The following is a 22170-nucleotide window of genomic DNA, read 5'->3' on the forward strand; positions in this document are numbered from 1 at the left end:
CATGATGGTTAATCAAGACTGAAGATTATTTCACTAAGTGTGGAATACAATTAATGAGTACAAACAATGTCATTCCGTGTGTGAGTGCATTAGAACAGTGAAAAGAGATAAGAAACTATACAAAATAAAAGAAACAACAGACTTTCGAATAGCTTTCAGTGTAAAAAAATACATTAATTTACACCACAGAAGTATCACCAAACAATGGTAGTTGAAGTGATATAAATGTTTATTCATTAGATCAAGAAGTTATTAAGCAATATATCCTTGAACCAAAAACTATTTTCAAGTATTTATGACCTACCAAGATGAAACTGAAGTGAATTTTTCTTGATAACATTGATCAACAAACTGTTGTTAAGCAAATCAACAACAGGACATATACACCATTAGACATTGTCAAATGACTTTTGGCAGTAAGCTGCAAATACAAAGAAGATTTTAAATACATTGAAGCAATTAAAATTTTTTCTCAAGCAGAATTTTATTAAAAGTTGTATGTGAAATGCAAATACACATGATTCACATGAACATACACTTGTGAAACATAATCTGAATCTACGAGAAGGTAACATTGAGAAGACAACGAAGGAGTGTGCACTAGATGTGCTCTACTAAATTAATGTAGGTGGGCCTGCATTTAGATGTCAGCAACTTCTACACAATGCAGCCAGGCAGTACAGATGGCATTTGTCATGGACTATGACCAACAAGTTAGCAAACAGCAATGGTACCGAGAGATGAATATCAACAGCAGAAACAGGCAGACACGGTCAGTACTTTGCATAACTCATCCCAGTAGGCTCACTGTATCAAAACCTGGATCCTGTTTCTTCAAAATATGACATACTGTAAAGTGATTCCGTAATTGCAATTGATTTTATCAGTTGACAGAGTGAAGTGGTTAAGTGAATACCCAGATACAGAGTTAATTTGAATTTAGAAAGGAAATTGGCCAGGGAATTTAGTTCATTATTGAAAGAAAGATACAAACAAAACAAAACAAAACAATTTATTATTAGTGATGCCTCACAGTACCAACTGTGAGACTGTTTATGTGTGTTTATTAGAAGATCGACAAGGAAGTGAAGCTTTTGGGTCAGTTACATGATGTGATCAAAAGTATCCGGACACCCCCAAAAACGTACGTTTTTCATATTAGGTGCATTGTGCTGCCACCCACTGCCAGGTACTCCATATCAGCTACTTCAGTAGTCATTACATATCATGAGAGAGCAGAATGGGGCACTCCACAGAACTCATGGACTTTGAACGTGGTCAGGTGATTGGGTGTCACTTGTGTCATACATCTGTATAAGGGATTTCCACACTCCTAAACATCCCTAGGTCCACTGTTTCTGATGTGATAGTGAAGTGTAAACGTGAAGGGACACATACAGCACAAAAGCATTCAGGTTGACCTCATCTGTTGACTGACAGAGACCACTGACAGTTGAAGAAGGTCGTAATGTGTAATAGGTAGACATCTATCCAGATCATCACACAGGAATTCCAAACTGCATTAAGATCTGCTGGAATGTACTATGATAGTTAGACAGGAGGTGATAAAACTTGGATTTCATGATCAAGCAGTTGCTCATAAGCCACACATCATGCCAGCAAATGCCAAACACCGCCTCGCTTGGTGTAATAAGCGTAAACACTGGATGATTGAACAGTGGAAAAACATTGTGTGGAGTGACAAATCACGGTACACAATGTGGCGATCCTATGGCCGTGTGTGGGTATGGCGAATGCTCGGTGAACATCATCTGCCAGTGTGTGTAGTGCCAACATTAAAACTCAGAGTTGGTGGTATTATGGTGTGGTCATGTTTTTCATGGGGGGGGGGGGGGGCCTTGTATTCCTTGTTGTTTTGCATAGCACTAGAACAGGCCTACAGTGATGTTTTAAGCACATTCTTGCTTCCCATTGTTGAAAAGCAATTCGGGGATGGCGATTGCATCTTTCAACACAATTCAGCACCTGTTTGTAATGCACAGCCTGTGTCGGAGTGGTTACATGACAATAACATCCCTGTAATGGACTGGCTGCACAGAGTCCTCACTTGAATCCTATAGAACACCTTTGGGGTGTTTTGGAACCCTAACTTCATGCCAGACCTCACTGACTGACATCGATACCTCTCCTCAGTGCAGCACTCCATGAGAAATGGGCTGCCATTCCCCCAAGAAACCTTCCAGCACCTGATTGAACATATGCCTCTGAGAGTGGAAGCTGTCACCAAGGCTAAGGGTGGGCCAACACCTTATTGAATTCCAGCATTACCGATGGAGGGCACCATGACCTTGTAAGTCATTTTCAGACAGGTGTCTGGATACTTTTGATCACATAGTGTACATGGACATTCAAACAGATGAACGAAAAATTTTCTCCAACAGAAGGGAAAATAAAAATAAACATAAATGAAAATGCTCAAAGAGATGAACATTTTTCTCAGTTAGATAACAAATCCCTCATACAGATAAAACACGGGTTGTAAGTTCTCAATTAAATGAAAGAATGTGTAGACTAGATAAAACAAAATACAGGGTGAAGAAAATAATGTTGTATTTGGCAGTCAACATGTAATTCCTCATCCCAATTCAAGAAAACTAGTTCACCAATAGGTTTAACAGAAATGTGATTAAAAAAAAAAAAGGAAGAAAGAAGAAGAAGAAGACGAAGAAGAGGCTCTGGCAATTCTGCAACTGCATGCAGTGTGGCCAAGAACTGGTAGCATGAACTCTGTGCTGTGGCGGAGCTGTTCTATTAGTTCAGTGAGATGAGGCAATACCAGATATGCAGAATAGCTGATGTTCTAGTCACATTCACAATGAACATATATTTATCTATTTCCATTTAAAAGCATCAAATTGTATCCAATATACACCACCACACTGTAGTATCTTGTGTATTTCTTTCTGTTACTAATACCTTGATTTAAACGCTAAGATATAACATGAACTTCTTACAGATGTAAACAACCACATTGTTTCATCCATGACACAAATAAAGCAAATAGAAAATTATAGTGAATACAGTAAAATTGCATGCATCCAATAAAGTACAAAAAACACAGTAAGTAGGCTATGCTAGACTGCCAATTATGCTAAGCACAATAACTGATTTCTGTACATTTGTCGTCCAGACTTATCTTCACAGAGCCAGTATGTACACATACGAGCAATGTTCACTTCAGAGAAGATGTTCAAGTGACTGCCTTGCATTTACAAACACTTCACCACTCACTGGATCATAAGCAACATACCTGCATCCACCATTGCCAAAGTGGCAAGACACAACCACAGCTGTCACCGAACAATAAGTGGAACATCTTCTACTGCATCAGGCAATGTATTGCAAAGAAATGCATGATACAGGTCCAGTAATAGGTAAGGTCTCAAAAGTATGCTCCCACAACTGCAGCCCACGGGTTTACGCCAAAGTGTGCCTGAAGCCATGTTGAGAGGTGACGTGGGTTGTGTTCCAGCCAACAATGGCTGTTGTGGAAGTTGAAAATGCGTTCATAAGTGAAGCTGGATTCACCAGTCCACATCACACTGTTTATAAAATGCTTGTTATGTTACACTCGGTGTAAAACCATTCACACCAAAACTGTACTCATCACGTGCAGTCTTCTGACCGCTGGCTTTGAGTTAACGTGTAATGATATGGATGCAGAACTTCATTGTACAACACTTCAACAACTAGTCTTTCAGATATCTGGAACTGCCTTGCAATATCAAGGGTACTTCACTGAGGTGACTGGTAAATGGTTTAAAAAATTGCATCCTCTGTGGAGTATGTCTAATCCTTGGATGACCTCTGTCCATTACTTCTGGATGAAGACTACCAGTTTACTGAAGGCATTTCTCCAGGTGAAAAAAAAAAAAAAAAAAAAAAAAAAAAAAAAAAAAAAAAAAAAAAAAAAAAAAACACCCACACACATTCTTATCCGAATAGCACCTCTGAGAGAACTGTGCAGCATATGAATGAGTAGCATCAGCAGTTCGGTTTTCAGGTGTACCTTTATGATCGTGCACTGCACAGTTAGTAGACACATGCATGAAGTTTAATGGATCCCTGTGTCCTGTGATAGGCTATTTTAAAGTGATGAAGTGATGTCCTCCTTATAAATGATGAGACTTATGGAACAGATGTCTAAAAAAATAAAAAAAGAACCTGACGAGAATTTGAAGCATAGCCCAATGGTGTATGTGAGTGTCATGTCCTAACAGTTGAGTCAGTGAGCTATAATGGCTGGTACAGTAGTGTCAGGTGCTACATATTCCTTCGTATAGTCCAAAGTGCTGCATGATGTGACAACATTGCCAGATCCTTGGCTTTGAACACATATTTGCAAAATGTAATATATTTGATTTTGCTAGATAAATTTTCTTCTTGAATCTGAATGAGGAATCGTATGATGACCTCCAAGTGCAGCATTTTTTCTTCACCCTCTCTACACGAAAAAACAAGCTACAAGATTTAATGGAAGAAAGACTGAAAATAAAGTTCAACAGAATTTTTGTCAAAGTAAATTTCCTCGAGGGTCAAGTCAATTGTGTGAAGTTTTCTGTATTCTTATTGCCTATTTGTGAGTAAACATGTAGTTAATTAATGTTGTGTTTGAGAGTATGCTCCAAACAATACACACTTTTGGTCACATTTCTGCATGTGATATGTTAGCACAAATATTTATTTGTGTTGTATTGTTATTTTTTGAGATACCCCTTGGGCAGTGTGTGGTAGCTGGGTCTGCCAGTAGATTCCATTTTGCATCACAACAAGCACATCATGCGGGCTCCAACTGCTTAGGGGAGCATCAGAGCTTGCAATGGTAAGTTTTGTCAATGAAGAAATTATCCAGCAACACAACTGTGTAAGTCTTACAAAGAATATCTGCAAATAATTTTAGTCTTTTGAATGTTTCCACATGGAAAATATATATATGAGGTGTGACAATAAAGTAATGAGACTGATGTGAAAAAAATGTTGCTTATCGTTTTATTGCTGACCATTTTAGTCATGTTTAGTGATGTCTCCTTCAAAGTAGTTCCCTTCTGATTGCATACACTTCTTCCAGCACTTCTGCCATTGATGGTAACATTTCTGGAACTCATCTTCTGTAATATCCTCCAAGACCCTTGTCACAGGTTTTTGGACATCTTCTGTTGTTTGAAAATGGTGTCCCTTGACCGCTGTTTTGACTCTTGGAAACAGAACAAAGTCGCATGGAGTGATATCTGGTGAGTAAGGTGGCTGCGGTAGTACTGAAATTTGTTTTGAGGTTAAAAATTGCTGTACTGACAGAGCAGTATGGGATGGCGCATTATCGTGATGCAGAATCCAACTATCAGCAATGTTGGCATGGACACAAAGAACTGTTTTACGAAGTCTTTCTAAAATTTCTTTGTAGTATTATTGGTTAACTGTTTGTCCAGGAGGCAACCACTCTTTATGAACAATTCCTTTGGAATCAAAGAAGCGCACAAGCATGCATTTCACTTTTGACTTTGACATGTGAGCTTTTTTAGGTCTGGGTGATCCCTTTGTGCATCATTGCGAACTTTGGCATTTTGTCTCTGGATCATACTGAAAAAACCAACTTTCATCACCAGTGATAACATGGTTCAACAATTCTGGATTGATTTCCACTTGCTCTAACAGATCGGCTGCCACATTTTTCCGTGTTTCTCACTGTTGCGGTGTGAGATTTTTGTGGACCATTTTTGCACAAATCTTTCTCATACCAAGATCTTCAGTTATTATTAGACGAACCATTTCTCTATTGATGTTCAGTTCTTCTGCAATCATTTTCATGGATAATCTTCGATCAGTGTACGAGTTCACGCATCTTAGCCAAGTTGACGTCCGTCCATGAGGTAGATGGTCGTCCACTGCGGTCTTCATCTTCAGCATTCGTTCTGCCTTCACTTAACATTTTATACCAATGAAAAACTTGAGATCTTGACATAACCTCCTCTCCAAAAGCCTTCTGAAGCTTACTGTAAGTTGTCGTTGCGTTTTCACCCAATTTAATGCAAAAAGAAATGGCGTACCATTGTGCAATATCATGCAGTTCCATTTCCGTGACGAGAGACACATGCACATGTTAACTTATTACAGCACAACTCACGACTGAGCAGTTGCGTCGATGTGCCGCTTGGACTAGAAGCAGCTTATTGACCAAGGTCAAAGTCATTGTGCCTATGCAAGCCTGCAGAGTTGCCACATCTTGTAAAGAAAATCAGTCTCATTAGTTTATTGTCATGCCTCGTATGTACATGTTTATGCAGTAAATGTTCATGTTCTTATAAATCCATTTAGATCATTCCAAAACCTTAGAAGAAATAGTCAACAAACAATATACAGAAACTAAAATTACATTAAGATTACTTTTTATTGTTTCTTGCCGCCCACCCCCCCAATACTCGAGAAATCCACAAAAATATGTCAATGATAATTTCATGGTGTGGTAATTAAATGATTTTACAATGCACTGTGTATGAAAAATACCATAATAATGTCCATGTTGTACACTACTGTTCTGAATCTAAAGTTAAAGTTTGTATTTCTCAATTGAGCCTCAGGCGATGGACTAATTCACAGGCAAATCTTGACAGAACCCTTGCTGTTACATTCTCAAAATACTAAAAAGTCCAGTGGCCAATGACATGCTTTTTGATGATCAAACAAACTGTAATTGAAAGCTTAGGTGGTGAGTTATTGTTCTTAATAGGAAGCCAGGTATTAGAGCTTTCACATGTTCATGTCAAAGATGGTATACCAGGAGGAAATGTTTTAATAACTTCACATAGACACAGCAGCATTCACAAAATCATCCACTAAAATGATTTTACTTGTTTTCACTTACGGTGATGAGCCTATTATCACAATTATGAGGTTTTGTGAAAACAATTGAACTAACAATTAGTTATTATTTTATACTTTTTCAGGCTGCTTAGAAAGGTTAAGTAATGTTTAGCATTTCATGTGTCAGTACTAACCATTCTATACCTCCTGAATTAAACCTATTACTATAATTACCTCAATAAAAGTAGCACCCAAACCTTTACGCCAGTAATATCTACTATTGGCAGCAGTCTTCCATAAAAACATTGTCTTTATATAATAGCTTGAAAATCCTTTCCACTGTTGATCATCTCTAAGTTTCTAGAAAAAGGAGAAACAACAATTATTTCTTCTGTTTCTCAGACAATAAAAGCAGAGAAAAGGTACTGCTGCAGTTAAGGAGAGTTAGTGTGTAACGTATAATACAAACGACACTCATCCTAAACAACTCACTACTCTTTTAACATAAAGGTATTATATTAATGTGTTCAATCAAAGGCTTCTCCTTCACCAAGCATAATTAAAAGCTCAAACTGCTTCAGGACTTAACCATGATTAAGATCATAGCAGATACATTAATCACTATGAGATGAAAGTTTTGTTTATTTTTGTAACTAATATTAACTGAATTACTTAATTTTTATATAGTGCATCATATTTTACAGTAATTTGATCTGTCTGTATAGCCACACATGTTGGCACATCACTTCCATGTTTCAGGAAGGTGAACCATCCATGAATCGAATCTGTTGGTGGATTAGCAATGAGGGTCAGTGACCCGGCCAGCCTGGTTGTTTCCCACATCAAACCAGGTGACTTCCAAGCTGGTATCCACTTATACCTCACACAATACAAAATGAACTGCCAAATTTATTTCCAAAATGTCTGCAGAGGACGTCAGTTCTCCGAAACCAAGAAAGCACTGCATTTTTTGTCTCTCAAGAAGAGTAGGAGACAAGCTATAGATCTGTATACACCCTCTTTATAACACACAAAATGCTCATTAATATTATTGCAGACCATATAGAAACCATGAATTTGAATGAGGTAAAGGAATATGCAGGATTTAAAACTGGATATTAACCAGTTGCAAGCCTTGAACAAAATACAAAATGGAGCCATGTGCATGAATTATAACTCTTCCAGGAGTCCATATATTGTGAGAATCCTTTTGACTCAGTTTCAGCCGTCAAGATTCATATGATATGATGTCCTTCCTTGTCAAAAGATGAAAGTGAACCCAGTAATTGAGAAAAAGGAAGTAAGACAGAGTTGCAGTCTATCCCCCACATCATTCAATCTCCATTTTATTTAATTTGTACTTGAGTGAATATCTCATGTTATTCAAACTACATAAAATCAGCAACCTAACTGCCAGGAAACAGAGATGAGAGTCACACCTCATCAATGACAAGTGGATTTGAATATGACAGGAATTACTGCTGCCAGTGAATGCAGGTCTATCTCAAACAGTTTCCAAGTGAGGAATACAAACCAAACTGCATGCAATGGACACCTGGAATCCTGTATTTTGCAAATTTGTGAATCTTCCATAGGCCAAACTACACAGAAACTGGACAGTAGCTGACTGGTATGTAGAGTTACCCAATGAGCTGCAATATTCAAATGATGCAAGGCAATGTGTGTACCAACTGCTAAATGGGATCTTTAATACGCATTGTGTGGAGGGTGCAGTTTGGCCAGAGGTGGTTCTGTGGACTTTTGGGAATGTGTTTTATACCTTTACCTGGGTCATTTCCTTCAGATTACCATGAACATGAAATGATATAGTTATTTTAAGATTCTTGGTGACCAAGAGTTGCCCATCCTTCAACATCTTTATGATGTTTGTTCTATGGACACTACCGTCTTCCAAGGTAACAACAACTGTGTTCCTATGTCAGCAGACACATTTCTGGTTTCATTAAAACCCAGGTTACCTACCCTCCATTGAGGATAAATGTAGAAATCAATATTGCTGCAGTTTTATAGCTCTACAGGATCCGATCATCAACAAGTGGCTTCAGTTGGATGTGGCACACATGAAGAAACTTGTAGGCTCTCTTCCTTATTGAATGAGACCATTACTGAGGCTAAAAGCACTGTGACATGGCAGTTACGTTAAGTCTTCTGGGGATGATTAATTTTTTGAGACTCGATAGTACATTGAAAAGTACAGATATCAATGCTGAATTCCTACTGAACTTTTTCAGGGCACTATATATCTCAGAACTGAAAGATAAGTCATTAAAGTACATTCCACATCACCAAATCTATTCTCACCATCCATAATAGAAGTTTAGAGACATTAAATGTGAAGAAACAAAGAAATACTATGTATTAATTACTTAATAATTAATATGTGCTAATGTAATAAATCTGAATGGCCTTTATTTGCAGATGATGTGATGTTCTCCTGTAGTGGACTTAAATTTCAACAAAAAACAGAAGAATTTAATATAGCTAGAATGACAATAAGCTTGAAATTCTATTACAATATAAATAAAATAATTAAAAATAACCACAATAAAATAAAGCAGCACAAAGTAACAAAGAAATCATAGAATCAGTACAAGTGTCTCTTATGTAGGTCACTTGATAACAATGGCTCAATGGGCAGGAAAAGAAATAAACAAATGAGTAGAATTGGCCTGGAATACTCATCAAAAACTAAACAGCATTTTCATATTCAGTGTTTGGATCTGCAGCTCTTGTTTTTCCTCCATATTTCCAGTTAAATTATAGGACATAAGTTCCACATTCTATGCAAGAACACTTTTCTTTTTACCCAAAAATGTTTCAGCACCTCTGTGCCATCATCAGTGGGGTTTTGCTTATTGAAAACTGTAAAAATTCAACATATTTTAGCTTGCAACTGATCTAGCAAAGTGAGGCATAAAGTTACTTCTTGTTCATTTTTCTTCATACTTTGATTTTACAGTATATGGTTTTGCAGGACCACATGTATGGTCTCCTGCACTGATAGCTTGTATCTGCAAATCCAATGATGTAAATGTGAACTTTAACAGGCAGTTAGCACATACTTTGATATTTAAAAAAAGTGGTTTTGGCATGGCAAAACGTTTTGTGTATATGTTTGTTATTACTCGTGAAGGTCGTATAGGATACAGTACAGACATCATAACATACAAAAAAACAGAACACAGGAGACACCCACAGATAAATCCAACAAATCAGAAATATATGAACTCACATGCAACACTTGCCAATCAGTATACATACGACAAACATGCAGGAACTTTAAAACAAGATACTCAGAACACCTCACAGCCCTAAAAAGTAAGAGCACCCATAGCACATTTGCTGACCACCCAAAAGCCTATAAGCACCATCAAACTACAGTGGCAATAGATTTAAAAATACTGAAATCCAGTGACACCTATACGACAAACTAATAATAGAAGAAGAGAACTTCCGCATACAGAGTATGATAGCAGAAGCCAAACAAGTTTTAAATGAAAAGACTACACTCTGTAAAGACACATTACTTAACACATTAGATGAAATTTACAGAAAAGGCAAAACAAACAGCTAAAGGATATTACACACACACACACACACACACACACACACACACACACACACACACACACACAGAAAGAGAGAGACCGCCTTTTCTACTTCTGCTTCCAAGATGGTGAATCCCTTTCCATCTTCTGGCACACATTGCTCCTCTTCAACCTTAATTTCGCTTAACATTTCATCCCCCTTATACAGACATTCATTATATTCTTGCCATGTGGTTCTTCTGCTAGAGTACCATCCACTCTTTCTATTTCCATGTTATTCCTCTTTCTTTTACATTCAAAAACTATCTCACTAGCCAGTCTATACATTATTTCATACTTTCCCTCTTTCTCCATTTTCTCTATTTCATTGCATTTCTGTTTCATCCATTTTTACCTTGCTTCTTCAGTTTCTCTTCTTAATTCATTATTCAGTTTCCTGTACCTCTTTTTGCCTTCTTCAGTTTTTTTCACTTCTCCACTTTCTCCGCTCTTACATCTTTTTCAACATGTTTTCTGTTATCCATTCTTTCCTGGTGTTTTGGGATACTATAATTCCTAATACTTCTTTGGCAGAGTCCATGAGTCCTTCCGTCACTTTTATCCATTTGTCTTCCAGCAGGTGAGGCAAAATCACCTGCAAGAAATGCCAATAGTTCCTGTCAGACGACATGGAGGGAAGACTGGTCCCAAAATACGGTCACCAATTATCCTGGCTCCCACATTCCAGATGCACCGATGCTGATGATTCCCTGTCACCATACCATGTGGGTTCTACATACTATCCCACAGATGACTGTTATGAAAGTTGAAGATACCACTCCATGTTAAGGTGGCCCTACCACTCCGTGTGAAGGTGGTCCCATCTGTGAATAGGTGGATGACACAAGTCATGGCTTCCTGGTGAAGAAACCAGTGACCAAACTGCTCCCAATGTGAAAAGTCTGTTGCTGGAAACTCCTGCATGTGCTGTAAATGATAAGGGTAGTAACAATTGTCATGGAAAATGTTCCACATAGTTGTCCGGCTTCCCCTATACTTAGGTTAAAATGAACAGTCGAGATCACAATAATATTTGTTTATTTACCAGTTTTGGCTTACATTAAATCCATCTTCAGAATTGTTGGCCCCCTATGGCTGGTGGTGGTGGCTCCTCAGTTTTCTCATGGTTCCACAATCATTGGTGTACGATCGTGATATAATGAGAAAACCGAGGAGCCGCCAGCACCAGCCGTAGGAGCCCAAAAATTGTGAAGATGGCTGTGACGTAGGCCAAAACTGGTATATAAACAAATGTTATTGTGATCTCAACTGTTCATTTTAACATAAATATAGCATCAGGATACTGCTCTCCACAGACAATGTTGCCTAAATGTATACCGCTGTACTGGCGGGCCAGCTGCTTGGTACTGACACGATGGTTGCCTTCCACAGTGTTGATCACATTTTCCTCCAAGTCTGGTGTCTGAACAGTTTGGGTATGTCCTTCATGAATGCTTGCTTCCTAAAATGAGCCTGTCTCAGACTAACAGTGAACCACTGTTGCAAACATTGAATGCTGCAGTTGTTGTTGGCAGGGATAGGTCTCCTGATACAACTTTGCTACCCACCGGCCATTGCCATTGCCTTTCCATAAGTAAACACGATACTGGCAAGCTCTTGATTCGAATACAGAACCATTGTGCACAATGCTGTATCACTTCTACTACATGGTGAGTAATTAAGAGAAGTGAATCAGGAACAACATTACTAATTACTATGGAAGAAGAGGGTGTTAGGGTTTAATGTATGAGGAACAGTACCACCTTCTAGGAGTAAACTATACATACTCTAACTAAGGCTGCATGGTACAGTATGTATTAGACCACAGTCTCTGTAAGAAAGTATGGCTGAATAAATGGTCTCTAGCATATAAACCATGCATTTCTGGACATAAGTTCATTAGACCTTTTTTGTTCTCTATCCTCTCATCAATCAATCCCTAGAGCTGTACATAGTGGAAAAAATTCACTCTGTGTAATCAGGAAACAGCATGAGCAGTCATGACAAATGGTTCGATTGGGTTTTATCACCACGCACTCATTTCTGAGAAAAATAATTGACTGGTACAAGTAGTTCAAACTCAGTCACTAGGTTATGACAATCCTATGTTTCAATAGATATTCACTAACCAGTGGTATGTGCATTGTTGAAAGAGAAGAGAGATATGAAAAGGAGGGCTTATCTTTAAATACTTAACTAATCTGGGCATTCATTGCACATGCAGATGCTGGGTTAGCGGAAGTGCTGAATTACTGAGAGAGGCTGAAATTTAGTTTAAACACACTGGAACTATACTTCATTAAATCCAAAGATACATTCATTTTGACAGAAAACTTAGTCCTTCAGTGTGTTCATACACAGTAATACCACTCACTATAAAACATCCCCAAATTTTTAGTTCTTGCACTTATAATATACAAATCACATGGCTGCTTTACATGCATTATATCAGTACTGCATGTATCTGGTTATTGCATAATGTACTGCAGCTTCAGCACCAGCAGTGTGAGAAATCTCCATGCACTCTCCTCCTATGTCCTGTTCTTCATCACTTTCATCATTACTTTCTTGCATGGTTTAAATTATTTTTTTGCCTGTTAAAGTTTGGGCTATATCACAGTTTTCCTCATTCAGCCACTTAGTGACATCTTCAGCATCAATTTCTCCTTCTCCTGGAAGCTTGTGGAACATATCAATGTATAAAGTCTCAGAATTGATGTTTGTGGATTGACTAGCTCATAGCTGTTACTCAGTACTGACTCAAACTTTGCAAATGAATGGTCACACTTTTTTCCAGCTCTTTGTTATGGTCACATTCTCCAGTTTTATTGCCAGCTTCTGCTGTTTGGAAAACATCACTTTAGTTGACAACTTTGTATACCTTCAACATAGCATCAGCTGTTAATGATAATGTAACTGATTCAAAAATTCTCTGGTCCATGAGCTGAATAAGGGCTGGCACTTGTGTGGGTGAAAAAAAAAAAAAACAACATAAAAACGGGTGCTTGTAGACCACTGGATACAGAATAACGTCAGGATGACAACTGGCAGTATTGTCAGTTATAATGATAGCTCTCAGTGGAAGCTTTCCCTACTTCAGTTCCTTTCTCACAACTGGTACAATTGTTTCATGGAATCACCAAGAGGATATTTATCTGTACATACACACTTTCTTCTGAAAACAATATTGCCCTAGTAGTGTGTTCCTGTTGTTGTTTTACAAGATGGCTGTTGGGATTTCCCAATCACTGTGAGTGGTAATTGATGGCTCCCATTTCTGTTCCAAAATGTCATTAAGGTTACACAGTATTTCTGTTGTTTGTAGCGATGAACTTCCTTCTTGTTCTTGGAAACTAATGTTCTTGAAAGAAACATCTTGTAAAACAGACTGTTTTCATCCACATTGTACAAGGTATCAGCAGTTAAATCTTCTTCTTCCATTACCTTCCACATCTTCTTTACAAACTTTCTGCATTTTTCTTGTCAGTTGAGCAGCTTCTCCTGGGGACTGTCAGCTGCTGCACACGTCACTGTTTCCAGTTTGACAGCCACCATCAACCCTCACTTGCTGCAAACAAGTTAATGATGGAAACTTGTTTATTAAATGCAACTGCTTTCTCCTTTATTATCAGATTACTGGTAGGAATTCCTTTGCTGCATTGCTTTGTGAACAATTTGTAAAGAGCAATGTCCAGTTCTTCATTCTCATTCTGTTTCATAATCTTCCATTTTGACAAGTAACAGGGTTGTCTACTGTTGTATAATGTCTTCGTTCTTTTTGATGTCATAAATACTTCCTTGTCTGACATCAAAAAACAAGAAGATGTTATTTAGCAGTATTTTGATGAAATTTTCTTTTAGACTTTGACAACTGTTGGATTGTTTTTTGTCAAGTTCAGTTTTTAGACTTGGGGTTATTTTAGCAGTGTCAAATTTTATTTTGAATTTCTGAGGCTGAAGTTTTACTTTTATTCACATCAAATAATGGTCAGAATCAATATTAGCCTCTTTCCTAACTTGGACATTTAAAATTTCTTTGTACTTAGGGTATGAAGTTGCTACATGAGCGATTTGAAATTCCCCAATAAATGTACTGGGTGCCCAACAGGTAATTTGTTTAGAAGGGTTCTTTTTAAAATGTATTGACATGATTTTGAGGTTAAAATTTTTGCTTGTTTCAACAAGTCTTTGGCCATTTTGGTTTGTCCATTTATGCACAAGAAATCCACTCACTGTTTTCTTATATTTTTTCTCTTTACCTAATTGAGCATTAAAATCATCTATTAAGATTTTAGGATGGTTTGAGGGAATTTTCAAGCTGATGCTTTCTAACGTTTCCCAAGCTACATTAACTTCATCAGATTTTTTTACAGTTATCCTCATTGACTGGCATATGGGCATTAATTAAAGTGTATTTATTTGCACATTTAAGAGAAATTATCATTAGTCTCCCCCCCATGAACCATGGACCTTGCCGTTGGTGGGGAGGCTTGCGTGCCTCAGCAATACAGATAGCCGTACCGTAGGTGCAACCACAACGGAGGGGTATCTGTTGAGAGGCCAGACAAACGTGTGGTTCCTGAAGAGGGGCAGCAGCCTTTTCAGTAGTTGCAAGGGCAACAGTCTGGATGATTGACTGATCTGGCCTTGTAACAATAACCAAAACGGCCTTGCTGTGCTGGTACTGCGAACGGCTGAAAGCAAGGGGAAACTACAGCCGTAATTCTTCCCGAGGGCATGCAGCTTTACTGTATGATTACATGATGATGGCGTCCTCTTGGGTAAAATATTCCGGAGGTAAAATAGTCCCCCATTCGGATCTCCGGGCGGGGACTACTCAAGAGGATGTCGTTATCAGGAGAAAGAAAACTGGCGTTCTACGGATCGGAGCGTGGAATGTCAGATCCCTTAATCGGGCAGGTAGGTTAGAAAATTTAAAAAGGGAAATGGATAGGTTGAAGTTAGATATAGTGGGAATTAGTGAAGTTCGGTGGCAGGAGGAACAAGACTTCTGGTCAGGTGACTACAGGGTTATAAACACAAAATCAAATAGGGGTAATGCAGGAGTAGGTTTAATAATGAATAGGAAAATAGGAATGCGGGTAAGCTACTACAAACAGCATAGTGAACGCATTATTGTGGCCAAGATAGATACGAAGCCCACGCCTACTACAGTAGTACAAGTTTATATGCCAACTAGCTCTGCAGATGACGAAGAAATTGAAGAAATGTATGATGAAATAAAAGAAATTATTCAGATTGTGAAGGGAGATGAAAATTTAATAGTCATGGGTGACTGGAATTCGAGTGTAGGAAAAGGGAGAGAAGGAAACATAGTAGGTGAATATGGATTGGGGGGACAGAAATGAAAGAGGAAGCCGCCTGGTCGAATTTTGCACAGAGCACAACATAATCATAACTAACACTTGGTTTAAGAATCATGAAAGAAGGTTGTATACATGGAAGAACCCTGGAGATACTAAAAGGTATCAGATAGATTATATAATGGTAAGACAGAGATTTAGGAACCAGGTTTTAAATTGTAAGACATTTCCAGGGGCAGATGTGGACTCTGACCACAATCTATTGGTTATGACCTATAGATTAAAACTGAAGAAACTGCAAAAAGGTGGGAATTTAAGGAGATGGGACCTGGATAAACTAAAAGAACCAGAGGTTGTACAGAGATTCAGGGAGAGCATAAGGGAGCAATTGACGGGAATGGGGGAAATAAATACAGTAGAAGAAGAATGGGTAGCTTTGAGGGATGAAGTAGTGAAGGCAGCAGAGGTAAAAAGACGAGGGCTAGTAGAAATCCTTGGGTAACAGAAGAAATATTGAATTTAATTGATGAAAGGAGAAAATATAAAAATGCAGTAAGTGAAACAGGCAAAAAGGAATACAAACGTCTCAAAAATGAGATCGACAGGAAGTGCAAAATGGCTAAGCAGGGATGGCTAGAGGACAAATGTAAGGATGTAGAGGCCTATCTCACTAGGGGTAAGATAGATACCGCCTACAGGAAAATTAAAGAGACCTTTGGAGATAAGAGAACGACTTGTATGAATATCAAGAGCTCAGATGGAAACCCAGTTCTAAGCAAAGAAGGAAAAGCAGAAAGGTGGAAGGAGTATATAGAGGGTCTATACAAGGGCGATGTACTTGAGGACAATATTATGGAAATAGAAGAGGATGTAGATGAAGATGAAATGGGAGATATGATACTGCGTGAAGAGTTTGACAGAGCACTGAAAGACCTGAGTCGAAACAAGGCCCCCGGAGTAGACAATATTCCATTGGAACTACTGACGGCCGTGGGAGAGCCAGTCCTGACAAAACTCTACCATCTGGTGAGCAAGATGTATGAAACAGGCGAAATACCCTCAGACTTCAAGAAGAATATAATAATTCCAATCCCAAAGAAAGCAGGTGTTGACAGATGTGAAAATTACCGAACTATCAGCTTAATAAGTCACAGCTGCAAAATACTAACACGAATTCTTTACAGACGAATGGAAAAACTAGTAGAAGCCAACCTCGGGGAAGATCAGTTTGGATTCCGTAGAAACACTGGAACACGTGAGGCAATACTGACCTTACGACTTATCTTAGAAGAAAGATTAAGGAAAGGCAAACCTACGTTTCTAGCATTTGTAGACTTAGAGAAAGCTTTTGACAATGTTGACTGGAATACTCTCTTTCAAATTCTAAAGGTGGCAGGGGTAAAATACAGGGAGCGAAAGGCTATTTACAATTTGTACAGAAACCAGATGGCAGTTATAAGAGTTGAGGGACATAAAAGGGAAGCAGTGGTTGGGAAGGGAGTAAGACAGGGTTGTAGCCTCTCCCCGATGTTGTTCAATCTGTATATTGAGCAAGCAGTAAAGGAAACAAAAGAAAAATTCGGAGTAGGTATTAAAATTCATGGAGAAGAAATAAAAACTTTGAGGTTCGCCGATGACATTGTAATTCTGTCAGAGACAGCAAAGGACTTGGAAGAGCAGTTGAATGGAATGGACAGTGTCTTGAAAGGAGGATATAAGATGAACATCAACAAAAGCAAAACAAGGATAATGGAATGTAGTCTAATTAATTCGGGTGATGCTGAGGGAATTAGATTAGGAAATGAGGCACTTAAAGTAGTAAAGGAGTTTTCTATTTGGGGAGCAAAATAACTGATGATGGTCGAAGTAGAGAGAATATAAAATGTAGGCTGGCAATGGCAAGGAAAGCGTTTCTGAAGAAGAGAAATTTGTTAACATCCAGTATAGATTTAAGTGTCAGGAAGTCATCTCTGAAAGTATTCGTATGGAGTGTAGCCATGTATGGAAGTGAAACATGGACGATAAATAGTTTGGACAAGAAGAGAATAGAAACTTTCGAAATGTGGTGCTACAGAAGAATGCTGAAGATTAGATGGGTAGATCACATAACTAATGAGGAAGTATTGAATAGGATTGGGGAGAAGAGAAGTTTGTGGCACAACTTGACCAGAAGAAGGGATCGGTTGGTAGGATATGTTCTGAGGCATCAAGGGATCACCAATTTAGTATTGGAGGGCAGCGTGGAGGGTAAAAATCATAGAGGGAGACCAAGAGATGAATACACTAAGCAGATTCAGAAGGATGTAGGTTGCAGTAGGTACTGGGAGATGAAAAAGCTTGCACAGGATAGAGTAGCATGGAGAGCTGCATCAAACCAGTCTCAGGACTGAAGACCACAACAACAACAACATCATTAGTCTATTGTGGGTTTTACCTCTGTTATTAAGTTTAAAATATTTTTGGAGACTACAAAAGCAACTCCTAGATGTAGCACATTATGAAGTATTCTTTTATCAGTTTTACTTTTAAAAAGACAATAATTGCCGAAATCCACAGTGTTATTGTCCATCATTCGTGTTTCTTGAAGTGCCAAAATTATAACCTTCTGTTCTTTTAATGTATCTCCCAAATTATGAAGTTCACCTGGTTACAAAAGTGTTTGTATGTTATGTGTTGCAAAAAAGTATTTGTTTTGATTTTAAATTGCCCAGAGGACTCTGACTTCCTTCGCTGAATCACATTGCATTTTAACCTGGCCGCCCCAGAATCCGAAAGACCAGTTGCGCAAGTAATGCTGGTGTCGCATTGACCGTCTGGGATAATATTGAGCAGGCTTCACCTGTAATCCTACGCTGGGGACCCCACAGGGTGATGCCATCTGGAGCCAGATGGACCCAGGTTTTTTTTATGAGGTGTTACACCTCCCCCTTCTCCTTCCTCACCACTTGCGAGATGAGGCCCTGGGCCTGGAACCGGCAGTGGCCATAATAATTATACACACAAGTTTCCTGTTCTTCTGCTGATATTTGTTGGCCTTCTGCAGCTGTTGTTAACCCTGATGTACTTCAGCCTGACACTACTCAATGTTGCAGTTAATCCGGTCCAGAATTGTTCCCTGATCAGCAGCCGTATGGGCCAATTCACTGAAGACACGGTTCAGTTCTGGAATAAACTCCACAACTGCCTGCACTTATTTTTCTCTCTGCTCCACCACCCTGGTGTTCTTTTCTTCCAGTAGTAACAGCTGTGTCTGTGATGCTGCACGTGACCCAGCCATAGCACCAGAAGACCCAAACCATCTGTCCATGTGGTCAATGTCTGAGTCTTCTTCCCAGTCATCTACACCTGTGAGTGTTGCAGACCCTGGTAGCGTTCATGGTTCATCTGGGATCTCAAGAGGAGAGGCCACAAGCTGACGAGAACACTCCTCATGAGAATCTAGTTTCTTCAGATAATTTGTCTGCGTTGGAATGTTACATAAACGTCTAACAGAGCAGACACAAGAGTGGACACCACACTGTGAGAAAGGCAGCCAGGACGACATGCCCCCCCCCCACCCCCCCCCCCACCCCACCCCCCGCAATCTTTCCTCCACCACACTGTTGGCGGACCTGCTGCAACAAGTGCTGGGCAGTGCCGAATATCCTGGGTATGTCCTGTGTCAGTGCCTGAACACCTTGTTCCTCCTCTGAAGAGTCATCCAGTGTTGGATGATGTAGGTGACATGAATGAAGGGCTTCCAGCTCTTTCATTATGAACTGCAGTCTTTATAATGTGTACTGTGCTTCTTCCAGAACATCTGCCCACATTGATGGCTGATTACCACTACCACAGATGTTTCCAGCATTTTGTCACAATTCCAGACCACCTGACTCTGTATCGGAAGCCCCAACAACCAACATTGTCTGCTCCAATACATGCTGTTCGGAACAAAAATGCTGTTCATAACAATAATGCTGACTGTGCATAGCATTGTTGCGCATCAAAATAAAACATCTGTTAAACTTCTTGTCGTCATTTTGTTTTGTTACTTTCAGTTCATGTCTCAACAATTTATTTACATTTTATGATTACAACCACGTCATTATGGTTTATGATAAATATTAAATACATAAGAGTTCTTTAAAAAGTGGTTACCATATTTTAGGACTATAAGATGATACCAACTATAAGATGCATCTTAATTTTTAAGCAGTTTTTTTTCTTAAAATACAACATTCTTAAGGTTTCTATTATTAGACTGTTAAGACAGACAAAAAAATTCTTAGTTTATAAAACTGAATTGACCTTTAAAATCACTGAAAAATCTTCATCCAAACTTTCTTCTTCTTCTTCTTCTTTTTATTTTTCATCATCATTGTTGTTCTCTTCATGTACAAGATGGTCTTCGCTGCCATTGAGAGCTTTCCTTAAGCTGCACATCTTGGAAGATTTGACAGCTATGTCTTCTCTCACTATAGACCATGACTGCTTTACCCACTGACACACTTGTTTGACTGTAGGTCGTTTTAAAGCTCTCTTCAGCATGAATTCATGCTGGGTTTAATCCATCATCCATGTGTTCCATTCCTCTCCCATATACACTTTAAATGTTTATTTATCTAGGCATCAACAGGTTGTAATTGTGAAGTAATTACTTCTAGAATAACATCTACATTTACATCATACTCCATAAGCCAGCTAATGGTGTGTGACGGAGGATACTTTCAGTACCACTAACTGATCCCTCCAAATCTGTTCCACTCACAAATAGTGCATGGGAAGAATAACTGTCGGTAAGCCTCTGTATTGGCTCTAATTTCTCAAATTTTCTCCTCGTGGTCAATATGTGAGATGTACGTAGGAGGAAGTAATAAGTTGTCCGACTCCTCCTGAAAAGTGCTGTCCTGAAATTTCAATAGTAAATCTCTCCATGGTGCATAATGCCTCTCTTGTAATGTCTGCCAATGGAGTTTGTTTAGCATTTCTGTAAAGCTCTCTCACCAGCTAAATGATCCATTGATGAAATGCGCCACTCTTCATTGGATCTTGTCTATCTACTCTATCAGTCCTACCTGATAGGGGCCCCAGATAGATGAACAATACTCAAGAATCAGGTGAACAAGTGCCTTATAAGCCACTTCTTTCGTGGATGAATTACATTTCCTTAAGATTCTTTTGACGTACCTGAGTCTGGTGTCTGATTTTCCCACTATAACAGCAAGCTCTGTATTTCCCTGTTTCAGTTTCTCTTTCATAGAATTTTTCAAATGATTACTAAGCTGATCTAGGACAAGAAGAGAACTCCATAATTGCATACCAGTCTTATCCTTCCATCCCTTGTTATGTATGTGAACAACAACACCTGACAATATTTCATAAGGTTTTGGCATTGTTTTGCACTTGAAAATGATCATTGGATTAAGTTTAGTATCGTCAGCATGACATGAAAGGGCAACAGTGAAGAGCATTTTTTCATGTCCACTTGTTCTTATAGTTACACTTTTAGTCTTTTGTGGCAAGAGTTCTGTTACTCAGTGTATCAAGTGTCAGAGGAGTTTTGTCGATATTTGCTGTTTGGTTTAGTTTCACACCAGTCTTCTTTTGATGTTGAATAATAAAATGATGGAAAGATAATATTTTCTCTTCATACTATTGTGGCATTTTATGAGATATTTTGGTTTTGGTTCACATGCTAAGTCCATGATGCTTTATAAACCTGTAATACCAAACAACTTCACTCTTAAAGACTGATAAATTCCACTGTAATGCTAGCTAATGAGTGTTTATTTGAACCATTTTTGTATTAATTCCAGTGCCAGTTTGAAGGTGTCCTCGAATCCATTTCAGTATGTCATCTTTTGGTTTTGCATTAAAGCTTTCTCATTTTTTCCAGTTTTTCTTTACTAGCCAGTCAATTGAGAATGGTTTTTTTGTGATAGTGGAGGGCCAAAATGCTTCTCAGTTACTCTGTTTCCCAGTTCTTCTGCATATGCTATTACTTTTAGTTTACAGTCCACATGATATGAATACCTTTTACTTTTTCCATTTATAAAATGAGTTACTAACAAAAATATTGTACTGTTACAGGGAACGGAAATTCCTTTCAATTCAAGTTCATTGGCACTGCAGGTAGCAATGATACATCATAGGCTAGACAGTGTTCTAGGTTTGTGATGGCAGGGCAGGAGGAAGACAGTGTTAGCAAGCTAACGGATCCCCGCAACTCATTTTCATCACCTTGGTGAACTGCTGCTGTCAGTTGAATCCAGCATTGTCAGATAGAGATAGGTTTCCTGTGGCATCAAATAAATGGCCATTTTTAAGAATGGCAGGAATTTTAAATCAAACACTAGACAGTTTTATATTAATTTTGGCTATAAGATACACTTGAATATTGGAGGCAAGTTTTCGGGGAGGGGGGGAAAGAATGCATCATA

The 22170-nt window shown here is 38.6% G+C and overlaps 1 protein-coding gene across 1 annotated transcript in view; it reads right to left on the reverse strand.

Annotated features, from left to right (window-relative positions):
- Window positions 1–22170, reverse strand: part of LOC124789625 (cyclic GMP-AMP synthase-like receptor) — a 285521-nt gene that overhangs the window by 53357 nt on the left and 209994 nt on the right. Inside the window, exon 8 of the mRNA XM_047257043.1 lies at window positions 7054–7179. Within this exon, the coding sequence (XP_047112999.1) occupies window positions 7054–7179 (126 nt within the window). The remainder of the gene's footprint in view (window positions 1–7053; window positions 7180–22170) is intronic.

This window comes from Schistocerca piceifrons, chromosome 3 (genome assembly GCF_021461385.2).
Source record: "Schistocerca piceifrons isolate TAMUIC-IGC-003096 chromosome 3, iqSchPice1.1, whole genome shotgun sequence".
NCBI classification, from domain to species: Eukaryota; Metazoa; Arthropoda; class Insecta; order Orthoptera; family Acrididae; genus Schistocerca; species Schistocerca piceifrons.